Source organism: Micropterus dolomieu, linkage group LG01 (assembly GCF_021292245.1).
Source record: "Micropterus dolomieu isolate WLL.071019.BEF.003 ecotype Adirondacks linkage group LG01, ASM2129224v1, whole genome shotgun sequence".
Lineage (NCBI taxonomy): Eukaryota > Metazoa > Chordata > Actinopteri > Centrarchiformes > Centrarchidae > Micropterus > Micropterus dolomieu.
In genome coordinates this window covers 46,510,361-46,535,123 of record NC_060150.1, presented here as the reverse complement: position 1 = coordinate 46,535,123, position 24,763 = coordinate 46,510,361, and the positions used below count along the sequence as shown (strand labels likewise).

The following is a 24,763-nucleotide window of genomic DNA, read 5'->3' as shown; positions in this document are numbered from 1 at the left end:
ATAGTTGTTTACAGACATGCAAAACTTCCTATTTGACAGGTAGGATGAAAACCATTCTAGGGCAGTACCAGAGATCCCCACCCAGTGCCTCAGTCTGTCTAACATGATGTTGTGATCAATGGTGTCAAAAGCAGCGCTAAGGTCCAGGAGTACAAGGACTGAGCACATACCTTCATCAGCAGACATTAAAAGGTCATTGGTGACTTTAAGCAGGGCAGTCTCAGTGCTGTGGTACTTCCTGAAACCAGACTGAAACTTTTCAAATAATTTGTTATTTTCCAGCACAGTGAGCAGCTGTTTGGACACAATTCTTTCTAGAATCTTTGCAATAAAAGGCAGTTTTGAAATTGGTCTAAAATTTTGTGGGAGGGAGGGATCTAAACCAGGTTTCTTTAAAAGTGTGTGTGTGTGTGTGTGTGTGTGTCAGGTGAAATACAAGCAGGCTGGGAAGCAGCAGAAGGCGTCGTCTCTGTTCTCCAAACTGCCCGAAACTATGGAGACCAAACACGCCAAAGAAGTGACTGAGCTGCAGAGTGAAGTGAGTGTTTCTCTCTTCCCTTTATCTGTCTCTTTCTCCCTTCAGTCAAATTCAGATAAATAAAAGCTGTTTAAACTAAGTAAAGCAAGTCTATACATCTGTTCTTCCGCTCTTTGCAAGAAAACAAAACTTACACTCACTCTTTGGTTGCTGAACCTTCACAGAGCGTGATTTCTCACTTGCCTCTAGGGGTGCCACAATATGCAGATAGTTTTGGTTCTGTCTCTTCAGGTTCTGAGATTTCTGCCTCTAACTGGAATTTTTAAAAACTTTTCTTTATTGCATCAGTTCAACAACAACAGAACAACTCCAAAACACAACGGAGATGATCTTGTCGAAAAGTAGAAATAAATAATACAACACATTTTTACTCTGCATAAATATTTCTCTATCCAATAGAAGCTTTGTCGTGAAAACAACAACTTCATCTGGATTTTTTTGTTTCAGCCAGGAGACTGTGAGCGTTCGTGTTGCTATAAAAACCAAAATTCTGTTTTATTATTTATTATTAAATTATTGTCTGGTATGTAGGATACAGAGAATTAAAAGTGTTCGATTCAGATTCACTGCAGAGCACCATGACAGGAAAGGCAGAGATTTCAACTCTGTCAGGCGCCCGCAATGATGACGCAGTGAATAGTGACGATTTTCTCTGACCAATCAGCAGTCTGCTGTGTTTTCACGTCACATTTTAGTATTGCCTCAGCTCGCTTGGAACCTTGACGGAGGTGATACGAAAACAAAGTACCTGGAAGCAGGTGCAGGTACAACTTTTCCCCAATGGAAAACCAAACAAAGCCGAGCCGAGCCGAGCTGGTACTGTGCAGTGGAAATACACACAACCTTTAATATGAGGAGATAGACTTTTTTATCGGAAGCACCTCGTTGGTAGACAGAAGTTTAAATGAAGAAAAAAAGAGATGTCAGTGAAGAAGTACAATTTTTCACAAACTATATTCCATTCACTTCATTGTATTGGTTGTGTAAAACGAGATGAAGCACATTCAGAGTTTTTTTACGTTTGCGTTGTCTCTGTGTTTCCGACAGAAAAAGTACAAAGATGAAGGGAGGAAGGAGATGACGTCGTCTCTGTACTCTCAGCTCCCTGAAACCTCAGAGACCCACTTCGCTCGAGAGATGACTGAGATACAGAGTGAGGTACGGCACACACAATCATACTGACCTATCTCCTGATGTTCTTTAAATCAGCTGAAATTTCTGCTTCTGTTTCTCATCACCAGAACAAGTATAAGGAGAGTGGGAAGAAGAGCCAAACCATCAGTGTTTACTCCCAGCTCCCAGAGACCAACGAAATCCAGTTTGCCAAAGCTGTATCTGAAATGCAGAGTGAGGTACGGCAAGAGAGTAGTTCATTTAATAACTACAGCATGTTATTATGATTAAAGTTAAAGCAATGTGCTGAATCTGAAGGACTCAATGATTTCCTGTAAGAAGGTTGGAGAACTTCTGTCCTTATTAGTTTGCTGATGATTCTTCTTCTTTAATCTTTAATTTCTGTTTTTAGACCAAAACAATCTGATGCAACCAAAGTTTAAAAGAAGTGTTTCACTCTCTCCCCTAAAACCAAACGTCAGAGTAAAATGTGGCTTTTTAACTGCAGCCATGTTTCCTTTGTTCTTTTCAGACCAAATATAAAGAAGCAGGGAAGAAAGACGCGTCCAGCTCTCTGTACTCGAAGCTGCCTGAGACTCTGGACACTCTGCACGCTAAAGAGGTTTCACAGCTGCAGAGTCAGGTGTGTACAGAGACAGCATGGTGTGTTCAGGTCCAGGCTTTCCACTGGACCTTTGGCCATGAGCTAATGGGAGTCGACAATTAATAAGAAAGTGTTGCTGTGTCCAGTGAGCTGCGTAAACTGCATAATTTGGGGAATTGTTCATCTTCAGCTTTCTCTAGAAAAGCAGATAGAAACAATAATGATTTCTTTTAAACTATAAAATCCTGATTTGTTTATTTTAGAGTGGGAAATTTAAATTTAAAACCTCGTGAAAAAGCTTACTTCTGTGTGTTTTCGCTCTGTCCTGCCGTCTTTATGCAGGTGAAATACAAGCAGGACGGCAGGAAGGAGGCGAGCGGTTCTCTGTATCACCAGCTGCCTGAAACCACAGAGACACAGCTGGCTAAAGAGCTGAGAGACATTTACAGCGAGGTGAGGAACACACCGACACAAAGGCATCACCGCAGGGTATCTGTACGGTAAAGTAAGCTCTGTGTGCTTTTTCTCAGGTGAAGTATAAAGAAGGGGGGAAGAAGGACGTCAGAACGAACTTGTACTCGCTCCTCCCTGAGACGGCAGAGACCCAGTTTGCCAAGCATATGTCAGAGATACAGAGCGAGGTGAGGACCTTGAACGCCTCATACAGGTGGTCTGCAGGTGGATAGGTCCATCAGAAGTGTGTGTTTTTCTAATTATTAAAGCCAGAAATTATAGTTGAGAGTTCACAATTAATCATAAAAACTGCAATTACACCAACAAAGGAACTCACCCTCTTAAATTGTTGAATGTTGAAATCAATTTCAGGTCTCAGATTTTTGAACAAATGAATAAAGAGCTTTTTAGATCAACGTCATTCTCCTTGTTACATATTAATATTTGTTCACTTTTTATGAAACATAATCTAAATACACACACAGCTGGGTGAATTTCACACCATGACTCTGGTTCAAAAGAAGTAAGTGAAGGACGTAAAATGTTTTCATCAACGTTTCTTTATTTGTTTTGTTATTTCAAGGCAAAGTACAAGAAGGACAAAGAGGATCTGCCCGACACGTTATACTCTCTGCTGCCTGAAACTCTGGAGACTCAGTTTGTCAAAGAGATGGCTGAGACACACAGCGAGGTGAGAACTCATGTGTACTCATAGTTAATTCTCATTGACAAACATATTTATTCAGAGTTTCCATTGACCAAATTAACAGTAGGCTCAGCACCAAATGGAAATAATTGGACCAATGTTTGATTTCCATGGACATGTTTTATGTCTGTTAAACTATTATTTTATTAATTACTTACAAGGATTTAGTAACAAACAAATTACAAAAGAAAAGGAGCAAACAAACATCGAGGTGAGAACCAGGATGACTGTACAGTACAGTAGCGAGTCGTTGCAGCCATTAGTGAGGCGGCCAGTACATTTCTTGACCGCAGCTATATTTTGCTTTATGTTATTGTTTTTTTAGCCAACATTTTGATTTCCATGGACATTATGTTTTATGTGTGTTAAACTATATGTTTAATAAGATTTAAGAATTTCATATAAATATTTTACGAAAGAAAATGAGCAACCAAACAAACATCGAGGTATGAAAACAGTGGATTGTACATTTCTACTCTACTGTCTTGAAGTCTTGTTATACTTATATATTTTTTTAATTATCTTTCAAGGATTGTTTAGATGAAATTCAGCCATCAGTCGGTAATTAAATTAAACCATATGAGAGGCCCTGCTGCATTATAATCCTCATCCGCTACATTTTTTGGTTGTGCTCTTTCTGCTGCAGTGTCCATCAAACAAGTTTCTAATGTGACTCTGAGTCTAGTGAGCCACACCGAGAGGTGAAGTAGCACATTAAATACTGAAGAACTGAATCACTTCAGCAGGTTTATAAGGATGTTATCCGTAGTGGAACAAAGACTCTGATCCTGTCACAGCAGCAGGCAAAGTCGCTGTATATTTCTGCCACATGTGACTGTGTGTGAAAACGTGTCGCTGTTGAAATGGATGGAGGTGCAGAGGCGGACAGCTCTGAGATGAGGAGGTCTGGATTTAGCTCTGCTGTAGACTCTGGACCTCTTTTATTTTTCAGCTAATAAACAGGAGCAGCACACGAGTAGAAACACAAACTAGAAAACAAAGAAACTGACTCCAGCGGTCTCACCACTAACAATGTCTTTCATTTATCCCAAATATAAACGTGTGCTGTGTAGGTAGGGTAAGCTTATTTGGTGTAGCACCTTTCACAGAGCAAGGTCACAAAGTTCACAAGAAGTCAAAAATAACATCATACATGTAGGGTCAAATAGGGTCTGAATCCTATTGGTCTACAGCTGATAAATTGGATGATGTCACAGAATGGTTGCTATATCAGCTACCAATAGGGATCCAGAGCTGATAACGATGGTCAAAAGAAGGAAGTTGTTTGTACATTTTTAGTTGTTGGTGGTGAAAGATTCAAGAAGGACGGTGGTGGGTTTGGTACTTCAGAGCACACAGTGGTCATTTAGTGTGTGTGTGTGTGTGTGTGTGTGTGTGTGTGTATGTCAGGTGAAATACAAGCAGGCTGGGAAGCAGCAGACGGCGTCGTCTCTTTATTCCAAACTGGCCGAAACTCTGGAGACCAAACACGCCAAAGAAGTGACTGAGCTGCAGAGTGAAGTGAGTGTCTCTCTCTCTCTTCCCTTTATCTGTCTCTTTCTCACTTCAGTCAAATTCTAGTGCTCTGACTTTAAAATAAGGAAGTCTAAACATCAGTTTGCTCTGCATATTATCTCACTTACCTCTAGTGATGCCAGGACATGCAGATAGTTTTATTTGTTCAGTTTCTGAGCTTTATTTTATTGCATCAGTTCAACAGCAACAGAACAACTCCCAAACACAACGGAGACGATCTTGTTGACAAGTAGAAATAAATAAACCAACATGTTTTTACTCTACTTAAATATTTCTGTTTCCAATTGAATATTTGCTGTGAGAAAAAACAACAGCTTCATCCTTTGTTTTGGCTTCAGCATTTGTTTAATTAATAACTTATTTTGAACTTATAATTATTGTCTGGTATGTAGGATACAGATAATAAAAGTCACATTAAAATCCAACACCAATTCTTCTCTTATTTTCATATTTTGCCAATATGCTGGGAGTTTTGGGCAGCCTGTAATATACATTTAAAGCCCGTTACCCCCACAACATAAGTTATATATGATTCATAGGCTGAATATGTAACAACTGCCCAGGGACTACAGAGAAAAAATAGTCTTTTATCTAACTCTGTCGCATTTACTTCAATGTTTTATTAACGTGTACTGACCCTGCTGAATTAAACAGATTAAAATAAATTATATTTTGACTTAATATGAGGATATGTTGGTGTTGAAGTATAACTTTTCACAAACGAACCATTCTCCTCCTTGAATTGTGTTGGAGGCAGAAATCTTAGCGACAGATCAGATCACAACACCTGGACAAATAAAACAAAAACCATGGCGAGACATCAGTAGGGGTGAATGTGAAAGTGGCCCTTTAAATCATAAAGCGGTTATGAAATAGATGCTTGTGTAAAACTGCATCCGGTTTTTACTGGAGATTAATCAGAGGTTTTTTATGTTCACTGTGTTTCCGACAGAAAAAGTACAAAGATGAAGGGAGGAAGGAGATGACGTCGTCTCTGTACTCTCAGCTCCCTGAAACCTCAGAGACCCACTTCGCTCGAGAGATGACTGAGATACAGAGTGAGGTACGGCACACACACACACACTGTTTCTTATGAAACATCGTATCTAGTTTGATTGGCCTGCGTGATGGAGAGAACAGAAAACACTCTCTAAGCTAAACATCAGAGACAAGCACAACTCTTTTTATAGTTCACACGTGAGAAAAACAGATTTTGAGCTTGTTCAGTTTGATGATGAATCTGGACTCTGGAGATGTTTTGCTCAATACACAGTGTGGAAATACTAAATGTAAAGGTCCTGCATTCAAACTCTTAATTTAAATAAATGTACATAAGTATGGGCATAACAATGAATGTAAATTAGAAGTAAAGTACTCATCATGCAGAATGGCCCATTGCAGAGTAATATATAATATATAAGTGGATTATAATCAGTGATCCACTAATGAGCTAATTTAAACTGCTGGGGAGCTCATTTATTAGTTGATCTGCAAAAATACCAGTATATATAAAGCTATCAAATACATGTGGTGGAGTAAAAAGTACAATATTGTAGCATTAAATGGAAATACTTAAGTAAAATGCAAATATCTCAAAACTGTGCTTAAGTGCAGTACTCTGTAAGTAAATACAGGGTGAGGTACAGCACACACACACTCACACTGACCTTTGAAAACTTTGAGAATGAAACTGAAAAGAAAGAATTTGGCGTTTGTTGCGTTTTCTGTAGATGGGGGAGCTGATTCTGAATCCAATCATCTTGACTTGCACTTTTGTAGCTGCAAAAACAAGCTCAGACCAGAGTCTTTAAACACAGCGTGTCAAAATACACGTAGAGTTTGAAGAAGACATGCATCTACTGCAAACAAGGGCTTGATAAAATGTCCCTCTGAATATGTCCTGTTGTCTTCTCATCTCCAGAACAAGTATAAGGAGAGTGGGAAGAAGAGCCAAACCATCAGTGTTTACTCCCAGCTCCCAGAGACCAACGAAATCCAGTTTGCCAAAGCTGTATCTGAAATGCAGAGTGAGGTACGGCAAGAGAGTAGTTCATTTAATAACTACAGCATGCTATTATGATTAAAGTTAAAGCAATGTGCTGAATCTGAAGGACTCAATGATTTCCTGTAAGAAGGTTGGAGAACTTCTGTCCTTATTAGTTTGCTGATGATTTATTTTAGACCAAAACAATCTGATGCAACCAAAGTTTAAAAGAAGTGTTTCACTCTCTCCCCTAAAACCAAACGTCAGAGTAAAATGTGGCTTTTTAACTGCAGCCATGTTTCCTTTGTTCTTTTCAGACCAAATATAAAGAAGCAGGGAAGAAAGACGCGTCCAGCTCTCTGTACTCGAAGCTGCCTGAGACTCTGGACACTCTGCACGCTAAAGAGGTTTCACAGCTGCAGAGTCAGGTGTGTACAGAGACAGCATGGTGTGTTCAGGTCCAGGCTTTCCACTGGACCTTTGGCCATGAGCTAACGGGAGTCGACAAATAATAAGAAAGTGTTGCTGTGTCCAGTGAGCTGCGTAAACTGCATAATTTGGGGATTGTTCATCTTCAGCTTTCTCTAGAAAAGCAGATAGAAACAATAAATCCTGGTTTATTTATATTTAATTTGGGATATTTCTACATATTTTTGCTGTTGTCTGCTAAAATAGCAGTAATTTAAATTTAAAACCTCGTGAAAAAGCTTACTTCTGTGTGTTTTCGCTCTGTCCTGCCGTCTTTATGCAGGTGAAATACAAGCAGGACGGCAGGAAGGAGGCGAGCGGTTCTCTGTATCACCAGCTGCCTGAAACCACAGAGACACAGCTGGCTAAAGAGCTGAGAGACATTTACAGCGAGGTGAGGAACACACCGACACAAAGGCATCACCGCAGGGTATCTGTACGGTAAAGTAAGCTCTGTGTGCTTTTTCTCAGGTGAAGTATAAAGAAGGGGGGAAGAAGGACGTCAGAACGAACTTGTACTCGCTCCTCCCTGAGACGGCAGAGACCCAGTTTGCCAAGCATATGTCAGAGATACAGAGCGAGGTGAGGACCCTGAACGCCTCATACAGGTGGTCTGCAGGTGGATAGGTCCATCAGAAGCCTTTTCTCAGTATTTTATCCAGAAATTTAATTTGAAGAACCTTTTTTTGACTATTTTGATTTCACTAAATACCCAGAGTACAATATATTGTTTTAGATCAATGTCATTCTCCTTGTTAGGTTATAATATAGTAAACCTTTTATGAAATAATCTGAACATAATCTAAACAGCTGGGTGAATTTCACACCATGACTGGTTCAAAAAGTGGAAGATGTCACAGAATTTTTCATCAACTTTTATTTCATTTTCTTTCAAGGCAAAGTACAAGAAGGACAAAGAGGATCTGCCCAACACGTTATACTCTCTGCTGCCTGAAACTCTGGAGACTCAGTTTGTCAAAGAGATGGCTGAGACACACAGCGAGGTGGGAAACTCATCATGTTGTGACGCCATAAATCTGTTCACGCTGTCAGATTGTGGGGACTTAAGCTGCTCTTTACAGAGGAAACCAGTAATTCATAACACTGCTAATATTCTTTTTTTTTTTTTTTTGGCAGTAAACCTCATATGTAGACTCAAACCAACAATGAATGTATCTCCTCACAAGTCCTGAATATGTCTCACAGCCTGATGTCTCCTCTTCCTCCATTGTTGTCCACAAACTATTAAAACATCAGTGAGCCTCAATGCTGCACTGGCTGACATGTTCCTTTATCACCATGAACACACACTCTGTAGTTTATTCTGACTCAGACCCACATATATAAATAATAATAATTATCTTTGTTTATAGAGCAGTTTTAAAAAAAGTGCTTTTACAAGTGCAGAAAATAAGATTTATAGATAAGATTTCCTCGGGCAGGCTGTTTCAGAGCCTCGGGGCCATGACTGCAAACGCTCTGTTCCCTTTAGTTTTAAGTCAGGCCAGACAACAGACCTCTGTCCAAGGATCTCAAGGTACGTGCCGGTGCATACGGTACTAAAAAGATCAGAGATATAGCCGGGGTAAAGGCTATGAAGAGCCTTAAAAGTAATCAGTAACATTTTAAAATATCGGAGCCAGTGTAATGAAGTTTAAAAAGGAGTGATGTGATCACATGCACTGTCCTGCTGTCCCAAACACTCACTGGAGCACCACATGTGGATTCATCCGCCGCCGGAAATAGTCCCCAGCAAATGCAGTCTTTTTGAACATGAAACTTTATAATTGTGAGTTGTTAAAGATATGCATTTTTAGTAGGAAGCAGTGTGCTTCGGACGGCCCACAGACCACGGACAGAGTAGGGAAGACAGAAAGTACTGATAATAAGACATTGTTGGTTTTTATCATGAGATGTGTTCACTAACAGAAAACCACCTTTCATATGTTAGGGAAAGTCTTCAGGGAATGTGTGGGCGTCAGTCCTAAGAGACAAAATGAGGTGTGTGTGCTCCGTCTCAGGCGCTCCAGCATGTTAACACGTTGCAGATAAACTGACCACTGTTGTCTATTCTGGTCTCGTTATCAGAAACCGTTTCAGAGCTGCTGGATACCTCTCTCCTCCCCCTTCTCCTGTGCTGCTGAAACACATTCAGAGTGGATTTACTCTCTTCTGAAAAGCTCTATTATGTTATCTGTGTTTAATGTGTTTTCCTCTGGTGCCTCTTCACCTGTAGCTCCTGCCTTTTGGTTTTTAAGTGAATCTGACATCTGCAGACAAAACGGCAAAAATGTTCATTTTAGTTCTTTTCAAATCAAGTGGTGCTGAGAATTTAAACAGTTTTGAATAAAAGCCAGCAAAACCACAACAGTCAGCCACAACAAAGAGAGGTGGACATGTATTAAAATATTTGCTGCAGGCGCCTCTCATAATGTGATATTTGTTGTGAAGGAGGAGAAGCCGTAAAAATGTATGTGATCATGAAACAAACAGAAATTTGACCTGTTCTTCCTCCTGCAGGTCAAGTACAAGGAAGCAGGGAAGAAAGAAGCCAGCAGTTCTCTGTACCACCAGCTGCCTGAGACTCTGGAGACGCAGCGTGTTAAGGAGGTTACTGAGCTGCAGAGCGAGGTACACCCATCCATTATTCACTCATCTGCATGCTCAGTTTGTTCGGCAGTGAACAGTCAACTGTCATGAAGCAGCTGATTGTCCTGATGTAATTCAATGACAGATTTGAGATTTGCATTCTGCACACTCACTGTCGTGCATTATTCAGACAGCGAGAAGCTCAAACTGAGTGCAATCGTCACTCTTCAAAGAAGTAATGAATGAGCCAGTTATATTGTGCTTTGAAGACACTGGGCTAAATGTGGTGGATATTTTCAATGCTGTTTGTAGCTGGTACAGCAATATTTTGTCAGCATTATTTCGCTGAGGAACGGAAATTTTTATGTAAAGTAACTGAAATATTCAGGAGAAATACAACAGAAACTACTCATGCAGTCTCCTGAAATGAACAATGCTCTCTCTCTCTGGTCTTCTTCAAATCAAAAGTGTTGGTTTGAGGTTTGGACCAGGAGATTAGTTTTCTTTTAGCTCATTAATTGCAGGCTCAAATTTAGTCTGCACGAGGGGGCCATTAGGACTGAACCAAAGTGATTCAGAGCTTCTTGTCTGTTTAAATGTATTTCATCTGATTGCTTACTTTGTTTGACCAACAGGCGAAACACAAATCACACTAGTTAAACATAAAAAAAACAGCAAATCCTTAAAAGAAAGAATAAAGAAAATAAAGAATCAATTATAAAACTTTTCACTTGGTTGAACGTAAACCCTGTGGGATGATGCTGATCATGTGTAATTGTAGTTTTTGCTCCTTAAAATGACCAAATCAAAGAAACACACAGTGATTTCAAGCTGAATTAAAACAGTCTGTCTGAATTAATTTTCCACCTGCTGCCGTTTCCTTCAGAACAAATACAAGCAAAGCGGGAAGAAGTCGATGTCGTCCAGTTTGTACGCTCAGCTGCCGCAAACGGCTGAGACGCAGCTCGCCGCCAAGATGTCCGACCTGCAGAGCGAAGTAAAGTACACATGTTTGGGGATGGGCGATACAGAACTTTTTTAAATTTGAGATGTTTTCCCATTTTAACGATACATTTTTCAAAGTAATGGCTATTTTCAGGAAAAAAAAAAAATCCTTACTCTTAAAGTGAAATCACATGACACAATCAATAGCACATTTATCACCAAAGCAAAAGTACTGAGTGTGTAAGCAATGACCAGATGTTACAGAAATACTATGATTAAATAATAATTGATACCAAAGCTTGTGAGTATTGAAATACCGATCCTGCAGTAACGATTCATAATTTGCACACACTTGTAATAATATGTACACATGAGGATGTTAACAGATGTCACTGTCCTATCCCTCAGACTGTTTTAGTCCTGATGTCAGAATGAGTTGGATGTCGTCTTCAGTGTCTTCTGCCTCTCTTTGTCCAGAGCAAATACAAGGAGGACGGGATGAAGAGCCGCTCTCAGAGTTTATACTCTCAGCTACCAGAAACTGCTGAGACTCAGTTAGCGAAAACTGTCTCAGAGCTGCAGAGCGAGGTGAGCTGCTCCTGTTTCTTTATCTTTTTCACTGGATTCAAGCTCAGGACCTACTTACCACTGAGCCGCTGTACCACCGAAAACACTGTCACTGTCAAATTTAGCACAGTTAAAGGTCAGGGTCTTTTCACATTAATAACATATTTATTTTAGAAACAGGTTTATGGCCAGGTTATCACATATAAAGGAATGCTTTGGTGTTGTGGTGCGTAACGATCAAAATATACAAGTTAAAGAGGTGGTATTATGCTTTTAGGCTTTTCCCTCTCCTTTATTGAGTTGTATATCTTTTTTGTGCATGTAATAGGTTTGCAAAGAAGTCCAGCCCAAAGGGAGTTCCCATCTCCCACAGAAAACTCTGCTCTGAACTGCCTGAAAACAGCTCGTTTGTAGTCCAGTTTGTCTGTGACGTCACAGGGATGAAAGCTAAATGCGCCTCATATAACGCTCGCCAAGCGGCTACTCCGACACGCCCTCAAAAACACCGGTGTAAAAACAATGAGCTGTAGCACACAGCTCTCCTCTCCCTTCCAAACACCAGCTACCCTCCAGGCAGTCAGTGGACATAAAGTTGTTCCTGTGATGTAGAGACAGAGCTCAGTTAAAACATTATGGATGAAAGATACTTTTGTTACAGATTAATAACTCACCACTCTGAAACTCTCTAGTCCATGTTGCCAAGCTGGTCGGCAACATGTACAGCTGAACCGAAGCTGTTTACGGGCTTCTCGCTGACCCGCCCTTCTCTGCTTCTGATTGGCTAGTAGTCCTTAAATAGGAACTGCGCATGTGCAACTCCCAACAAAGATCCTGTAGAGGTAAGATGCATCACTCCATAGCTAAAACGAAGCCTTCAACACAGGGTGAAAAGAGGAGCTGCAACAATGTGTGAAAATTAAACCATGTAAACCTCTTCTGGTACAACCCCTTAATAACATTTTGATCCTGAAAATGAGCACAATACCACCTCTTTAAGATAAAAACAAATATATTCTGTATTGAAAAGATATGAACACATCAGATAATGACCCTGTTACTCAGGCACAAATGCATAAAGAAGTCCCTGAATTCGTAGAACCTCCATTAGTAAAACCATGAATTAATAAATGAAGCAGTGGTCTGTCTGGAGAGAGCCACCTGAATCAATAAAAAAAGTCCACCCATAGGATTTTATTGACAGGTCATTGCTGTGAAGAGCAGAGCAAAACAACACAGCAAACCTTTTTTTGTTCACCTAAAGCCAAACATACTCCCTAAAATGGTTTCAGTGCAGACGCAAACAGCAGCACTGGCTCACATTTCTGACTGCGAGCTAAAGCAGAGGTGTGTGGTGGAAACGGCGTCTAACTGGTGATGTTTTTCTTTCAGGCCAAGTACAAGGAGGCGAGCAGGAAGGAGGCGAGCAGTTGTCTGTACCACCAGTTGCCTGAAACCCTGGAGACGCTCCAGGCTAAAGAGGCTACTGAGCTGCAGAGTCAGGTACACAAACACTTACATGCAGAGGACAGATTGGTAAATAGAGCACAAAAAGTTGAACACCTCCAGGCCTGCTGGTTCTTTGTGGATCTTCCCATGTGGGAGTTTCCAAAACAGTCCAGGACTTTCTTTTGAATCATCAGGGGCCCTGGTCTACAAATGTTCTGCAGCTTTGGATCCCTGGACTGGATGAAGACACTTCATCTTATTCTCTGTGAACAACAAACAGCTTGTTTATAACATGTGAAGACAGAATTCAGTCAGCATAGTGTTAGTAGCATGGTGTCAGCCGAGTATCTGACTTTGACTAGTCCTGTCCTTCACTTTCCTTTCCTGTCCTGTCTGATCCTTTATTTTGCTTCCTTGTACTGTCCTTTCCTTACTTGTACTTTCCTTTCCTTTCTTGTCCTGTTCTGCCCTGTCCTTACTTGTACTGTCCTTTCCTTTCCTTCACATTTCTGTCTTTTCCTTTTCTTTTCTTTCCTTTCCTTTCCTTTCCTGTCTGTCTTCTCCAGATGAAGTACAGGGAAGCAGGTAAGAAAGAGCTGAGCACCAACCTGTACTCTCTGCTGCCTGAGACAGAACAGATGAAGTTTGCTAAAGCCGCCATGGAGCTTCAGAGTGAGGTGGGTGGACTTTTTACAAGGCATGATCACACCCTTGGGTTTATTTTCTCTGCTACATGCCGTAGTGGATGGGTTGAATGTTACTTATAAAAAGAAAAATTGGGCTCAAGATGTCATGAAATGTTCCCTTGATACACATAAACTCTATACTTAATCCTAACAGACTGTTTCCTGTAGGAGGGAGACTGGGGTTTAATATGATTGTTTAGTTTAGGCTAAAAGAAAAGAAACATCAAGATTAAATAACAGGACAAACAGCCCGTTTTTGTTGTATATACATCTTGATGTGTGTGCATGTGTGTGTTGCAGAATAAATACAAGCAGAAAGGCAGACAGGAGATCAGCAGCAGTGTTTTCCACCACATGCCGGAGACCAAAGAGACCGAGTTCGCCAAGCAGATCTCTGATCTTCAGAGTGAGGTTAGAGGCCAGAGCAGTGTGTGTGTTTCTTTAAGTTATCGTTGCATGCAGTGTATTTCTTCACATTGTTTCATACTCGCTTATGTTTTCAGGAGTGGAAATGACAACATGTTCTCTGAAAAAAGTATATATTCATATCTGCATATTTATTTTGGTTAGACAAAGTACAAGAAGGACAAAGAGGATCTGCCCAACACGTTATACTCTCTGCTGTCTGAAACCCTGGAGACTCAGTTTGCTAGAGAGATGGCTGAGACACACAGCGAGGTGGGAAACACTCACTCTCTGTGTTACTGTGCATATTTTAGTCTGTTTGCCTGAAAAAGACAGCTTGTGCGCTGGGTTTATAACTCACAGTGTGTGGTTGTGCTTCGCTTAAGGTTCTTAGTTGTTGCTTTGTTAGTCATGCATCACCACAAGGTGACTTTATCCATTCACCAGATTCTGTAAATAATATTTAAATTGTCACTGTTTATTAACTGATATTTCACAATGTGCCTGCAGGCCTTAAGTTACATTTGAATTTCAAAAATATTTGATCAGATTATATGTTTATATTTGTCAAAACTAGTTTTTTGGCATCAGCAAACAAGTTTATAGTCCTGTTCTTTCCCTTCCTTTTCCTTCCCTCTCCTTTCCTGTCCTTTCATTTCCTACACCTCCCTTCCTTTTCCTTCCCTTTCCGTCTCTTTCCTTTCCTTTCCCTTCCTTCCCTTTCCTTAACTGTCCTGTCTGTCCCTTCCTTTTCCTGTCCTTTCCGTTCCTTTTCTTTCCTTTTCTTTTCTTCTCTTTCCTTTTTTTCCTTCTCTTCTTTCTTTTCCTGTCCTTTCCTGTCCTTCCCTTCCTCTCCCTTCTCTTTTAATTTCTTTTCTTTTCCATTCCTGTCCCTTCCTTTCCATCAGCAAACATGTTAATATTCTATTAAATCATCATCCTTTATACTTCCCTGCTACGCTTGTCCATTTGGAAATCATCTGAAATGTTCCTCCGTGATGCCCAAAAATAAGCATCAATAAGCAAACAACCTAAACTGGCTCCTTTCGACGCAAAGGAGCAGCGACTCTACTCTGAGCTCCTCGCGGATAGCTGAGCTTCTCACCCTATCTCTAAGGGAGACACAAGCCACTCGCCTGAGGAAACCCATTTCAGCCGCTTGTACCCACAATCTCGTTCTTTCGGTCATGACCCAACCTTCATGACCATAGGTGAGGGTAGGAATGACAATTGACCGATAGATCGAGAGCTCAGTTCTCTTTTCGTCACAACGGTGCGGTAAAACGAGTGCAATACCACCCCGCTGCTCCGATTCTCCGGCCAACCACCTGCTCCAGTCTCCCCTCACTCGTGAACAAGACCCCGAGGTACTTGAACTCCTTCACTTGGGGTAAGGACTCATTCCCTACCTGGAGTTGGTACTCCACTGGTTTCCTGTTGAGAACCATGGCCTCAGATTTAGAGGTGCTAATCCTCATCCCAACCGCTTCACACACTGCTGCAAACCGATCCAGTGAGAGCTGAAGGTCACGGACCGATGATGCCATCAGGACCACATCATCCGCAAAAAGCAGTGACAAGATCCCAAGCTCACCGAACCGCATCCCCTCCCCACCACAACTATGCCTTGATATCCTGTCCATGAATATCACAAACAGGATTGGTGACAAAGCGCAACCCTGGCGAAGGCCAACTCCCACCTGGAAAGATTCCGACTTACTGCTACTTGTACTCGGACACAGCTCTCGCTTTGGATGTACAGCGATTGGACAGCCCTGAGAAGGGACACCCTCACCCCAAACTCCCGCAGCACCTCCCGGGGGACCCGGTCATATGCCTTCTCCAGATCTACAAAACACATGTAGACTGGATGGACAAGCCCACTCCAGGATCCTTGTGAGAGTAAAGAGCTGGTCCGTTGTTCCACAACCAGTACAAAAACCGAACCCTCCTTTCCAGCACCTTGGAGTAGACTTTACCGGGGAGCCTGAGAAGTGTGATAGCCCTGTAGTTGGCACACACTCTCTGGTCCCCCTTTTTAGACACTCCTGCCACTCCTTGGGCACTATACCCGACTTCCACGCAATGTTAAAGAGACGTGTCATCCAAGACAGCCCCTCCACACCCAAAGCTTTTAGCATTTCTGGGCGGATCTCATCAATCCCTGGGGCTTTGCCACTGTGGAGTTGTTTGACTACCTCAGTGACTTCCACCAGGAAAATTGATGAGAATCCCCCATCAACCTCCTGCTTTGCCTCTACTAGAGAGGCAGTCGGATTTAGGAGTTCCTCAAAGTGTTCCTTCCTCCTCCCAATTACCTCCTCAGTTGAGGTCAACAGATTCCCATCCTTACTGTACACAGCTTGGAGGTAGCGGACAGTTCTCCAGAAGCACTTTGGTGCCGACCAAAAGTCCTTCTCCATGTCTTCTCCAAACTCCTCCTACACCCGCTGCTTTGCATGTGCCACAGCAGAGGCTGCAGCCCTTCGGGTGATGGAAACCAGCGAGGCTGCGCAGTGAGTAAACCTCACTTCTGACAACTAAGGAGACGTAAAGAGAGAGTACGAGTTAAAACCACCCGCTCCCGTGCGATTTGTGTTGGGTCCCGCAAGACCCGTGGGATCAAGTAGCCGAGTACTCTGAACTGCTGCTTGGTGCATATGCACAAACAACAGTCAGAGTTTTCACAACCCGAAGGTGTAGGGAGGCGACCCTCTCGTTTACCGGAGTAAACTCCAACATAGCAGCGCTCAGCTGGGGGCTTGTGAGTATCCCCACATCCGCCCGGTGCCTCACACCCTGGGCAACTCCAGAGAAAAATAAGGTCCATCCCCTATCAAGGAGTACGGTTCCAGAACCGAGACTGTGCGTGGAGGTTGGCCCCACCAGATCTAACTGGTAGTGTTCCACCTCCCGCATAAGTTCCGGCTCCTTCCTTTACAGAGAGGTGACGTTCCACGTCCCCAGAGACAGGCTCTGCCGCCTGGGTCTGGTCCATTGAGGCCCCTGACCTTCACCGCCACCCATGTGGCAGCGCACCCAACCCTGTGGATCTTCCTATGGATGTCCAAAGGATGGAGAGGGGGGTGTCACGTTGCTGTTTCGGGCTGTGTCTGGCCGGGCTCCATGGCAAACCCGACCACCTCCTCTTCCTCGATCTTTCATGAGGGTCTGTGTGAACCATTCTCAGTCTGGCCCCTCACCTAGAACCACTTTTCCATGGGAGACCCTACCAGGAGCACTAGGCTCTAGACAACAGACAGCCTCCAGGGGCACGCAAACCTCTCCACCACAGTAAGGTGATACTGAATGGTTCTCATTCATTTTAAAACAAAAATGGAAACTAGTGAACAGTAAAATATTAGCAAGTAACAGTAAACTTGAAGCAGAGTGAGGAAAATCTCCCTTTGTGCGCTGAAACTATTGAAACACGATGGAGATAAGAGACTCTACAAGAGACAAAAGAAATTTGTTGTGTTGCTCATTTCTGTGGCAGGATTGTACACTGTTTCACTGTGCAGTTATTGATCTGATGTTGTTGTTGTTGTTGTTTTCTATCCCCAGAGCAAATACAAGGAGGCGGGTAGGAAGGAGCTGGTTAACAGTCTGTATTCTCTGCTGCCTGAGACCAAAGACACTCAGCATGCCAAGGAGCAAACTCAGCTGCACAGCGAGGTACAAAACTTTATTCACAGTCTGCAAACATGTTTTCATTATTGATATTTAAACTATCATCTTCTCTGGGTACCAAGTATGAGATTCTGTTTGCTCAGTAACATGTAACAAAAGCTTCCAACACATAAATCTACTTTGGTAAATAAGAACATCCTGCTGCCAGGGAGACGAGGACAAAACCCTTTAATTTTCAGATGCAGAGATATCTTTAAAGCCTATCTTTAAAGTTTCTTCATTGTCCACAGTTTGGATGAGCTGTGAGTAGGATCTCCTTCATCTCAGTTGTGTGTTAATTAGTGGAACAACGGTGTCCATCAACATCACGACAAACGATCGAGTGATTAAAGCCTGTAAACTGGCATTTTTAATTATGTCTTATTAAACTCATAATTCATTCTCCAGTGTGAATACATCACACACCCATCACTTCACAGTTTCTACAGCTAATTTGGAAATCATTTGATAGAGAGGAAAAATAGGGGCTATGGGAAATGTGGTCTGCCGTGAGATAGAGGTCGCCATCATTTTGATCCCTTTTAGTAAGGTTAATTACACCAAAGGATCTAATTACAGACGCATCGATCCAATCTTCACCCCAAATCCTGATACCGATCCCCGGGATCAAATTGGTGTATTTCTAATCCTAATTAAAATGATATTGATATAATAATATTTAAAACTGGTACTTGTGCCTTTGTATTACACTTTGTATTCAAACTAGCATATTGGTGAGGCAGCGAAACCACTTGAGTTATAATTTGATCGGTGCTTTTAATATTTTGCACAGTAAAATGTCAAATGTTTTGTTTTGCAGAAAGCTTACAGGAAGGAGGGGAGGAAGGAAGCCGGCTGCAGTCTGTACGCCCAGATGCCCCAAACCATCGAGACCGTCTTCGCTAAAGAGCTGACCAAGACGCAGAGTGACGTGAGTCTAACGTAGCTCTGTGACCTTCACAGTGTGAGATAGAAAATGACTCTTTGCAGATGATTTTAATAGCTTCAAACTGTGACTTTCAATGCAGGAAGAGAAACTTTGAGCGCTCTCACTGCTGTAATAAACTTTGGGTATAAAGTAAATGTCAATCAAATGGCATAATGGCTTTCCTGTAGTTCCACTTATCAAGATCTCTCAGTCCCCGTACACACTGCTGCTTTTTCATTTTAAAACTGAGGCCCAATCCCAATGTCCCCCCTCAGCCCTGAACCCTCACAGACTTTACAGACGAGTTTAAGAGGCTGCAAGGGCTCAAAATGCTGTAAACAGGAACGGGACAGCACTTTACCACTTTATCACGTTACCTTGACGACGCTGAATCACATTGCACACTTTTTATTTTATGTTTTTCCTTATTTTTAAGTCCTGCAGGCTCTTGCCCTTCAGAGTGGAGGAGAGGTAATGTGAGGTATATGTCAATATATATTTGTAATTAATCAATACACTGTTAAAGGGTAAATATAAAATAAATAAGGGCCTAGTTGAATAAACTAAGTGTGTAATAAGGGGATTGCATTCTTCTGACTTCATGTGTTCCATGCAGCATCTTAAGTTAAGAAAACTTTCAACAATTTTAACATCAGTGCTGGTTGTTTACCATTTTTTTTATTCTTCTCTTATAACGCGGATTTGCCGTGATATTTCTCTCGCTTCCGGGCTTCCCCTGCTAACCCCCGTGTTTCACATCATACCGCTATGAACTGTGGGCTATTCCCTCAGCCAAAGTCTGCAGAAATGCGGACTTACGAAAGGGGTCCATAAGCCCTCACGGACTTCCTGGGAACGCGCCTCAAAGTCTGAGAGTCTGTGAGGGTGGCACATTGGGCCTGAGAACTTTTTCAACATTTGCATATACTGTCCAGACTAAAATGGTGAAAACGAAAACCTAAAACGGAGAAGTTTGAAAACACTGCCAAACCCGTTTTTGGTTTTAAAACTCCGGGTAGCGTTTTAGTGCATACGGGCAAAAACGGAGGACTTTAAAAACAATTACACAGAGGCTCACATTTGACTCTCTGATTGGATCTCTTAAGTCATGCAAAGTAGAAACTACTGACAGAGTTTTGGTTTTGGTATTTCTATTAAAATATTTTATACCGTGCAAATAACACTTATAGCCTCCACTTGTACTGTGCATGTCGCTGTATTTACTTTGCGATAACTCCGAGTTTTTTTCCCGCCGCCACAGACGCTTTTACGTCCCGTGTTACATTCAGTAACCGTCCCAGCTTGTTATTGGTCCATGCAAAATAAAATCTGGTGCTGTTCTTTGTCTGCAGTACTTTATTCTTTCGCCAATCTTCTGTAACTACGACTAGACCACCTGCGTTATGTTTATGCGCATGCCAAGTATACGTTAAAGGCCACTTGATGTGCGTTTTCAGTCGTTTTAATGTAGACGGAGATCAACTCTGATACGCAGCTAAAATGCTGGTGTGGACGGAGAGCACATTTGTTTTAAAACTCGAATGCGAAAGTGTTGTAGATGGGGCCTTAGAGCAGACTGTCATCACGACTGTTGTTTTACAGTTCCAATAAAGTAAAGAGCAGCCTTTTGGGCGTTTATAGGTTGTAATTAAGAGCTCAGTTTGCAGCAGGTCAGTAGAGACTCACAGCAAATGTGAGGCCTTTAAACAGCAACATCCCAAGATGCTCTCAGGTTAACACACACACACACACACATATAGAGGGAGAGGGTTGGTATCATTTTGTTTGCTGAGGCATGAACACGGAGAGCAGCTGTGTTGTGCTCTACCGCCTGAGGACACAGACACTGACCTACTGCCTACACACACACACACACACACACACACACACACACACACACACACACACAGTGAAGACAAACAGCAGTGGCAGGTTGAAGCTGATAAACTGGGGCAGACACACATTTCACCGGATCGCTTCTGAAAACTGACACCTCTCAAAATACCACGGATGTAAATCTACTTTAAACTATCTTAACTTTTTGATGCTGCTGTTTTCAGGCAAGGCCACTCAGAAAGAGTTAAAACCTGGAGCAGGTGGAGAACTCTTATGTCAACTTAAAGGGGATTCAAACTTTATGAACCTTTCACCAAGAAGGACCAGATTGGATGATAACGGTTTGCCTCAGATGACCTTCACTGTCTCCAGCAGCTGGAGGTTTTTCCAACATGACATTGATTTCATTATTTACAAAAATGTGTCAGTAAATGTGCTCAAACTGAGATTTGTATGCAGCAGAACAATTTCATTTTGGTGCATTTGAGTGACAGTAATGGGACCAGAACACATCTATACTGCTTTAAATAATGCAGGAGATCATAAACTCTAAACTGATCACAGAGCCCAGAAATAAGCAGAGTCAGGTGTGAGGAAAATCTGGCCTGATGGATTCAGTTTAATACAAAAATACAAACGTGCCACCAGGAATCTGAAGGAGTGGAGCTGCAGTGTGATGAAGATGAGTGTAGACTTGGACTGCTTGATTCACAGATGAGGTTCATTGCTTGGTGCCTATCGGGCCCAGAGGGCAGAACATCACAGCTCCGGGTAAACTGGGGCACAGGGCCTGATGCTTTCTGGTTTCACGTCTGTTGACCGAGCAATGTTGACGCTAACTGGAGCGTATAACGTACACAACCTAGACAACAGCAGCCCAGACTGCCCTGCTTCTCCAAAACGCTGTTACAATAAAACTGATCCACGGGCTGAAGGAGCACGGGAGACATATTCTGTGTTACCAGCCCGGTTAATTTGATCATTATCTGAGAGTTTTACTGCATTCTTTTAGACATCACAGTACATTTTCTATTGAATGATGTGTGCCCTCGTTGGTTTACTGTATATTATGCATTGTCTCCTCATCCCAGATGCTCTTTGACATCTGAGTTTTACCTGATAAAAGTCTACCTACTGAACGGCACCATCTTTTCATAGATTGAGAAAGAAACTGTTTGGTTTTACATTGTACTCTCGTTAGCATTCAACTGGTTTTGAAACATGAAATCCTTTAAGGTAAAGCTGAACGCAAAGGGCAGCGGGTTTGTTCTGCAGGCCTGTTAATCTTCACTCAGTTTAATATTCATTTCTGCGTCCTGCTGTGAATTTCTCATTTTCACAGTTGGAAGCTTCTTGTCTTATTTTTAGGCAAATGAACGAATGTGTTTTCGCTCGTTATTCAGCAGCAGGCTGAATTAGTCATCAGATGTTTTCTCCCTCTATCCATCATGTTAAGGTTTTCTGTTTTCTTTATTTAACTGCCTCCTTTTCTTCCTTTTTTTCTGACCTTCTCTTTCCTTCTTGCCTCCCTTTTATCCTTTCTTACCTTGTCTCTCTTTCTCTCTGTGTCTCTTTAGAAGCTCTATAAGGAGAAGTATAATCGTGAGAAAGGGAAGTGCAGCTACACCAACATGAAAGCGCTGCCGGAGGTGGAGCACGCCATGGAGGTCAACAAGAACCAGAGTGATGTAAATACACACACACTTGCATGTTTGTACTTCTTAGTGTAATACATATATATATATATATATATAAACAAGTGGTTATGTAACTCTCTGTGACTGTGTGGGCTACAAACAAGCGAGAAACTGAGCACCAGCTCATCTGTGTGGAGTTTGGTGTTAACAGCACAAAATCTTTTTGTGCCATTGTTTTACACTGTACTGTCAGCAGGCTCGTACAAAGTGGGTGCATTAATCCAAAGGGCATGACAAATTTTAATCTCTGTGTAACTAAGCTAGTTCAGTCTTGTTTTCATCAACTCAGGAACATTGCAGACATGCCTTCACATCATCACATGTTAATTATTCTGATTCAAGATTCAAAAAACTGTATTGTTTATCACATTATGAGTAGTGCGGGGCAACAGTTCGCATTGTTACGCGCAAAATTGAATAATGAATTCTAAAGTAGTGTATTGTACACTTTTAATTTAAATGTACTGCTATATACACAAAAATGTAATGACGTGTGGTTTGCAAACACTTTAAACAAATAAGGTGCTTTTTACCAGCAGCATTCCCTTTACACAGTAGCAATAAAATAGTTCTTGTAAATCTCAACTTACACATTAATGTAATCAAATCACTTATAAAACCAAAGCTATTTGCTACTGCCAGGGCTTCACCTTTTATCTAGCTTGTTAAAACAAGTTATCATCAGAGTGCAGTTTTCTTGTTGGTTTTTTTCTGAACAGGTATCTGCAGAAACGTTTTTCTTTTATCAGGGAGCAGCAGAAACAGTCTATGTTCAGTAGTAAGTGTCCCTGTTAGAGTGAGGAGAAGTGCTCACCTCACGCATACGCCCGCCTGCTGCCGAAGTTGAATTGTCTTCAACTTTTCAAACTTCAGTTTCCAGAATCTATTTCTGTTTAACTAAATAGCACATCAACAGGAGAGAATTCACACGGCAGAGCATCCGTGCAAAACTAGATGAAGGCCTATCAGGTAAAGTTACGTAATGTTAGCCTTTAATTTTAACTTAAGTTAAATAGGCTACAGCTGTGTAGCGCACAGAAGCCGTTGTCATGGTTACTCTCAATAGAGCGCCTTCCGTTTACCCACGCTGCACTCTGCCGAAGCCTCCCTCCACTGCTTGTTTGGGTGGGTGGTTTGCAGGCTGATCAATATCCCCTCCTGTGACCCATGGTTTGACTGTAGCATGTGTGCAAAGCGCCATTAAAAAGTGAGTCTATTTGGCCTTGTTGGATCTTGCTATGGGAAGTTTTAATGAGTTCTCTTTTTGGCCAGAGAAAGTTAGAGGCGACTAAATGTTATCTTCTCAACTTGACTGCTGTACAGCACCTGACCCTCTCTGGGCAGCTGATGTCACGGGTTTGAAAAAAATCTCTGTGTGGGAGGAAGTTTTGGAAAAGCTCCATCATAGGAGGAGAAGAAGTTTGGAAGAACGGCGAAATGGACAGAGAGAGATTTTTGTGTGATGTAAAAATTTAACCGGCTTAGTGTGGACATACTTTTAGTTCACAAGACTGATTAGCGCAGAGGGCCGGTGGAAAGCACAGTGGAGTTTGCATGTTCTCCCTGTGTCTGCGTGGGTTTCCTCCACCATAAAAAACATGTTAGGTTCTCCAGTCAGTGCCTTAAACTTGGAGTTGTGTCCCCGGGCGCTGCACAGCGGCTGCCCACTGCTCCCAATACGTGGGATGGGTTAGTGCAGAGATGAAATTTCACTATGTGATAATAAAGTACTTTACCTGATGTGGCCAAAGAAAACCGCTTAAATAATTTCTCAAATTACACTTTTATCGTATAGCTTACCCTAAATGTAGTGACTTCATCTCCTTCTTCTGTTTCTAACCCCTGTGTGCTCTCAGGTCGGCTACAGAAAAGGCAGAGAGGAGCTTCATCACTACAGCACGATGGCAGACAGACCTGACATCATCAACGCCACCAATGCTGCTAAACTGGCCAGCGACGTGAGTCTGTGTGTGTGTGTGTGTGTGTGTGTGTGTGTGTGCGTGTACTTGAGTGAGTGTACATGTTTCACCAGCTTTTCACCAGCTGTTCTCTAAGTGGAGCCACTGATTAATTATAGAAAACCTTCTGCTGTTAACGCTGAACAGTCATTATGTAAGAGAGTCCTGCAAGATTCATCTTCATGGGAAGTGTGTGTGTTTGGGAGCGAGAGCACGGGAGCTAAATATCTCCAACAACTATAATCTCTCCTTAATTTTTCAAGATACCAAAGTGTGTGCGTGTACGCATTGTGTGTGTTTTTGTTATTATTTATGTGTGTGTCCTTAGATGTTGACTCTGTAGAGAGCGTGTGTTGCTCTGTCTTCGCATGTTGGCGTTTGTGCATCTTTTAAACATTTGTGTTGTACTTTTTTTTATTGTGTGTGTGTGTGTGTGTTATTTCCACAGATCGCTTATAGGAGTAGCACCAAGCTGCCAATTTACAGCGACGGCTCTCTTTTGGCCAGAACCGACATCCAGCACGCCAAGGACGTTTCCAAACTGGCCAGCCAGGTAAACCACACACACACACACAGTTTACCCAGCATGCATTGGGCAGATGACAGTAACATTAGGGATGGATCACCGGCTTTTT

At 42.0% G+C, this 24,763-nt stretch overlaps 2 protein-coding genes across 6 annotated transcripts in view; both read left to right on the top strand.

The window, feature by feature from the left end:
* Positions 1 to 24,763, top strand: part of LOC123967839 (LIM zinc-binding domain-containing Nebulette-like) — a 117,682-nt gene that overhangs the window by 78,011 nt on the left and 14,908 nt on the right. The window lies entirely within an intron of this gene.
* LOC123967828 (nebulin-like) overlaps positions 1 to 24,763 on the top strand; it is a 52,665-nt gene that overhangs the window by 19,253 nt on the left and 8,649 nt on the right. For both annotated transcript variants that reach the window (XM_046044093.1, XM_046044103.1), the window contains 26 exons: positions 428 to 538; positions 1,586 to 1,696; positions 1,780 to 1,890; positions 2,184 to 2,294; positions 2,598 to 2,708; positions 2,786 to 2,896; positions 3,292 to 3,399; positions 4,825 to 4,935; positions 5,903 to 6,013; positions 6,872 to 6,982; positions 7,252 to 7,362; positions 7,686 to 7,796; positions 7,874 to 7,984; positions 8,299 to 8,406; positions 9,923 to 10,033; positions 10,878 to 10,988; positions 11,414 to 11,524; positions 12,893 to 13,003; positions 13,516 to 13,626; positions 13,936 to 14,046; positions 14,206 to 14,313; positions 17,605 to 17,715; positions 18,530 to 18,640; positions 22,051 to 22,161; positions 24,027 to 24,128; positions 24,577 to 24,681. In XM_046044093.1, the coding sequence (XP_045900049.1) occupies positions 428 to 538; positions 1,586 to 1,696; positions 1,780 to 1,890; positions 2,184 to 2,294; positions 2,598 to 2,708; positions 2,786 to 2,896; positions 3,292 to 3,399; positions 4,825 to 4,935; positions 5,903 to 6,013; positions 6,872 to 6,982; positions 7,252 to 7,362; positions 7,686 to 7,796; positions 7,874 to 7,984; positions 8,299 to 8,406; positions 9,923 to 10,033; positions 10,878 to 10,988; positions 11,414 to 11,524; positions 12,893 to 13,003; positions 13,516 to 13,626; positions 13,936 to 14,046; positions 14,206 to 14,313; positions 17,605 to 17,715; positions 18,530 to 18,640; positions 22,051 to 22,161; positions 24,027 to 24,128; positions 24,577 to 24,681 (2,862 nt within the window). The remainder of the gene's footprint in view (positions 1 to 427; positions 539 to 1,585; positions 1,697 to 1,779; positions 1,891 to 2,183; positions 2,295 to 2,597; positions 2,709 to 2,785; positions 2,897 to 3,291; positions 3,400 to 4,824; positions 4,936 to 5,902; positions 6,014 to 6,871; positions 6,983 to 7,251; positions 7,363 to 7,685; positions 7,797 to 7,873; positions 7,985 to 8,298; positions 8,407 to 9,922; positions 10,034 to 10,877; positions 10,989 to 11,413; positions 11,525 to 12,892; positions 13,004 to 13,515; positions 13,627 to 13,935; positions 14,047 to 14,205; positions 14,314 to 17,604; positions 17,716 to 18,529; positions 18,641 to 22,050; positions 22,162 to 24,026; positions 24,129 to 24,576; positions 24,682 to 24,763) is intronic.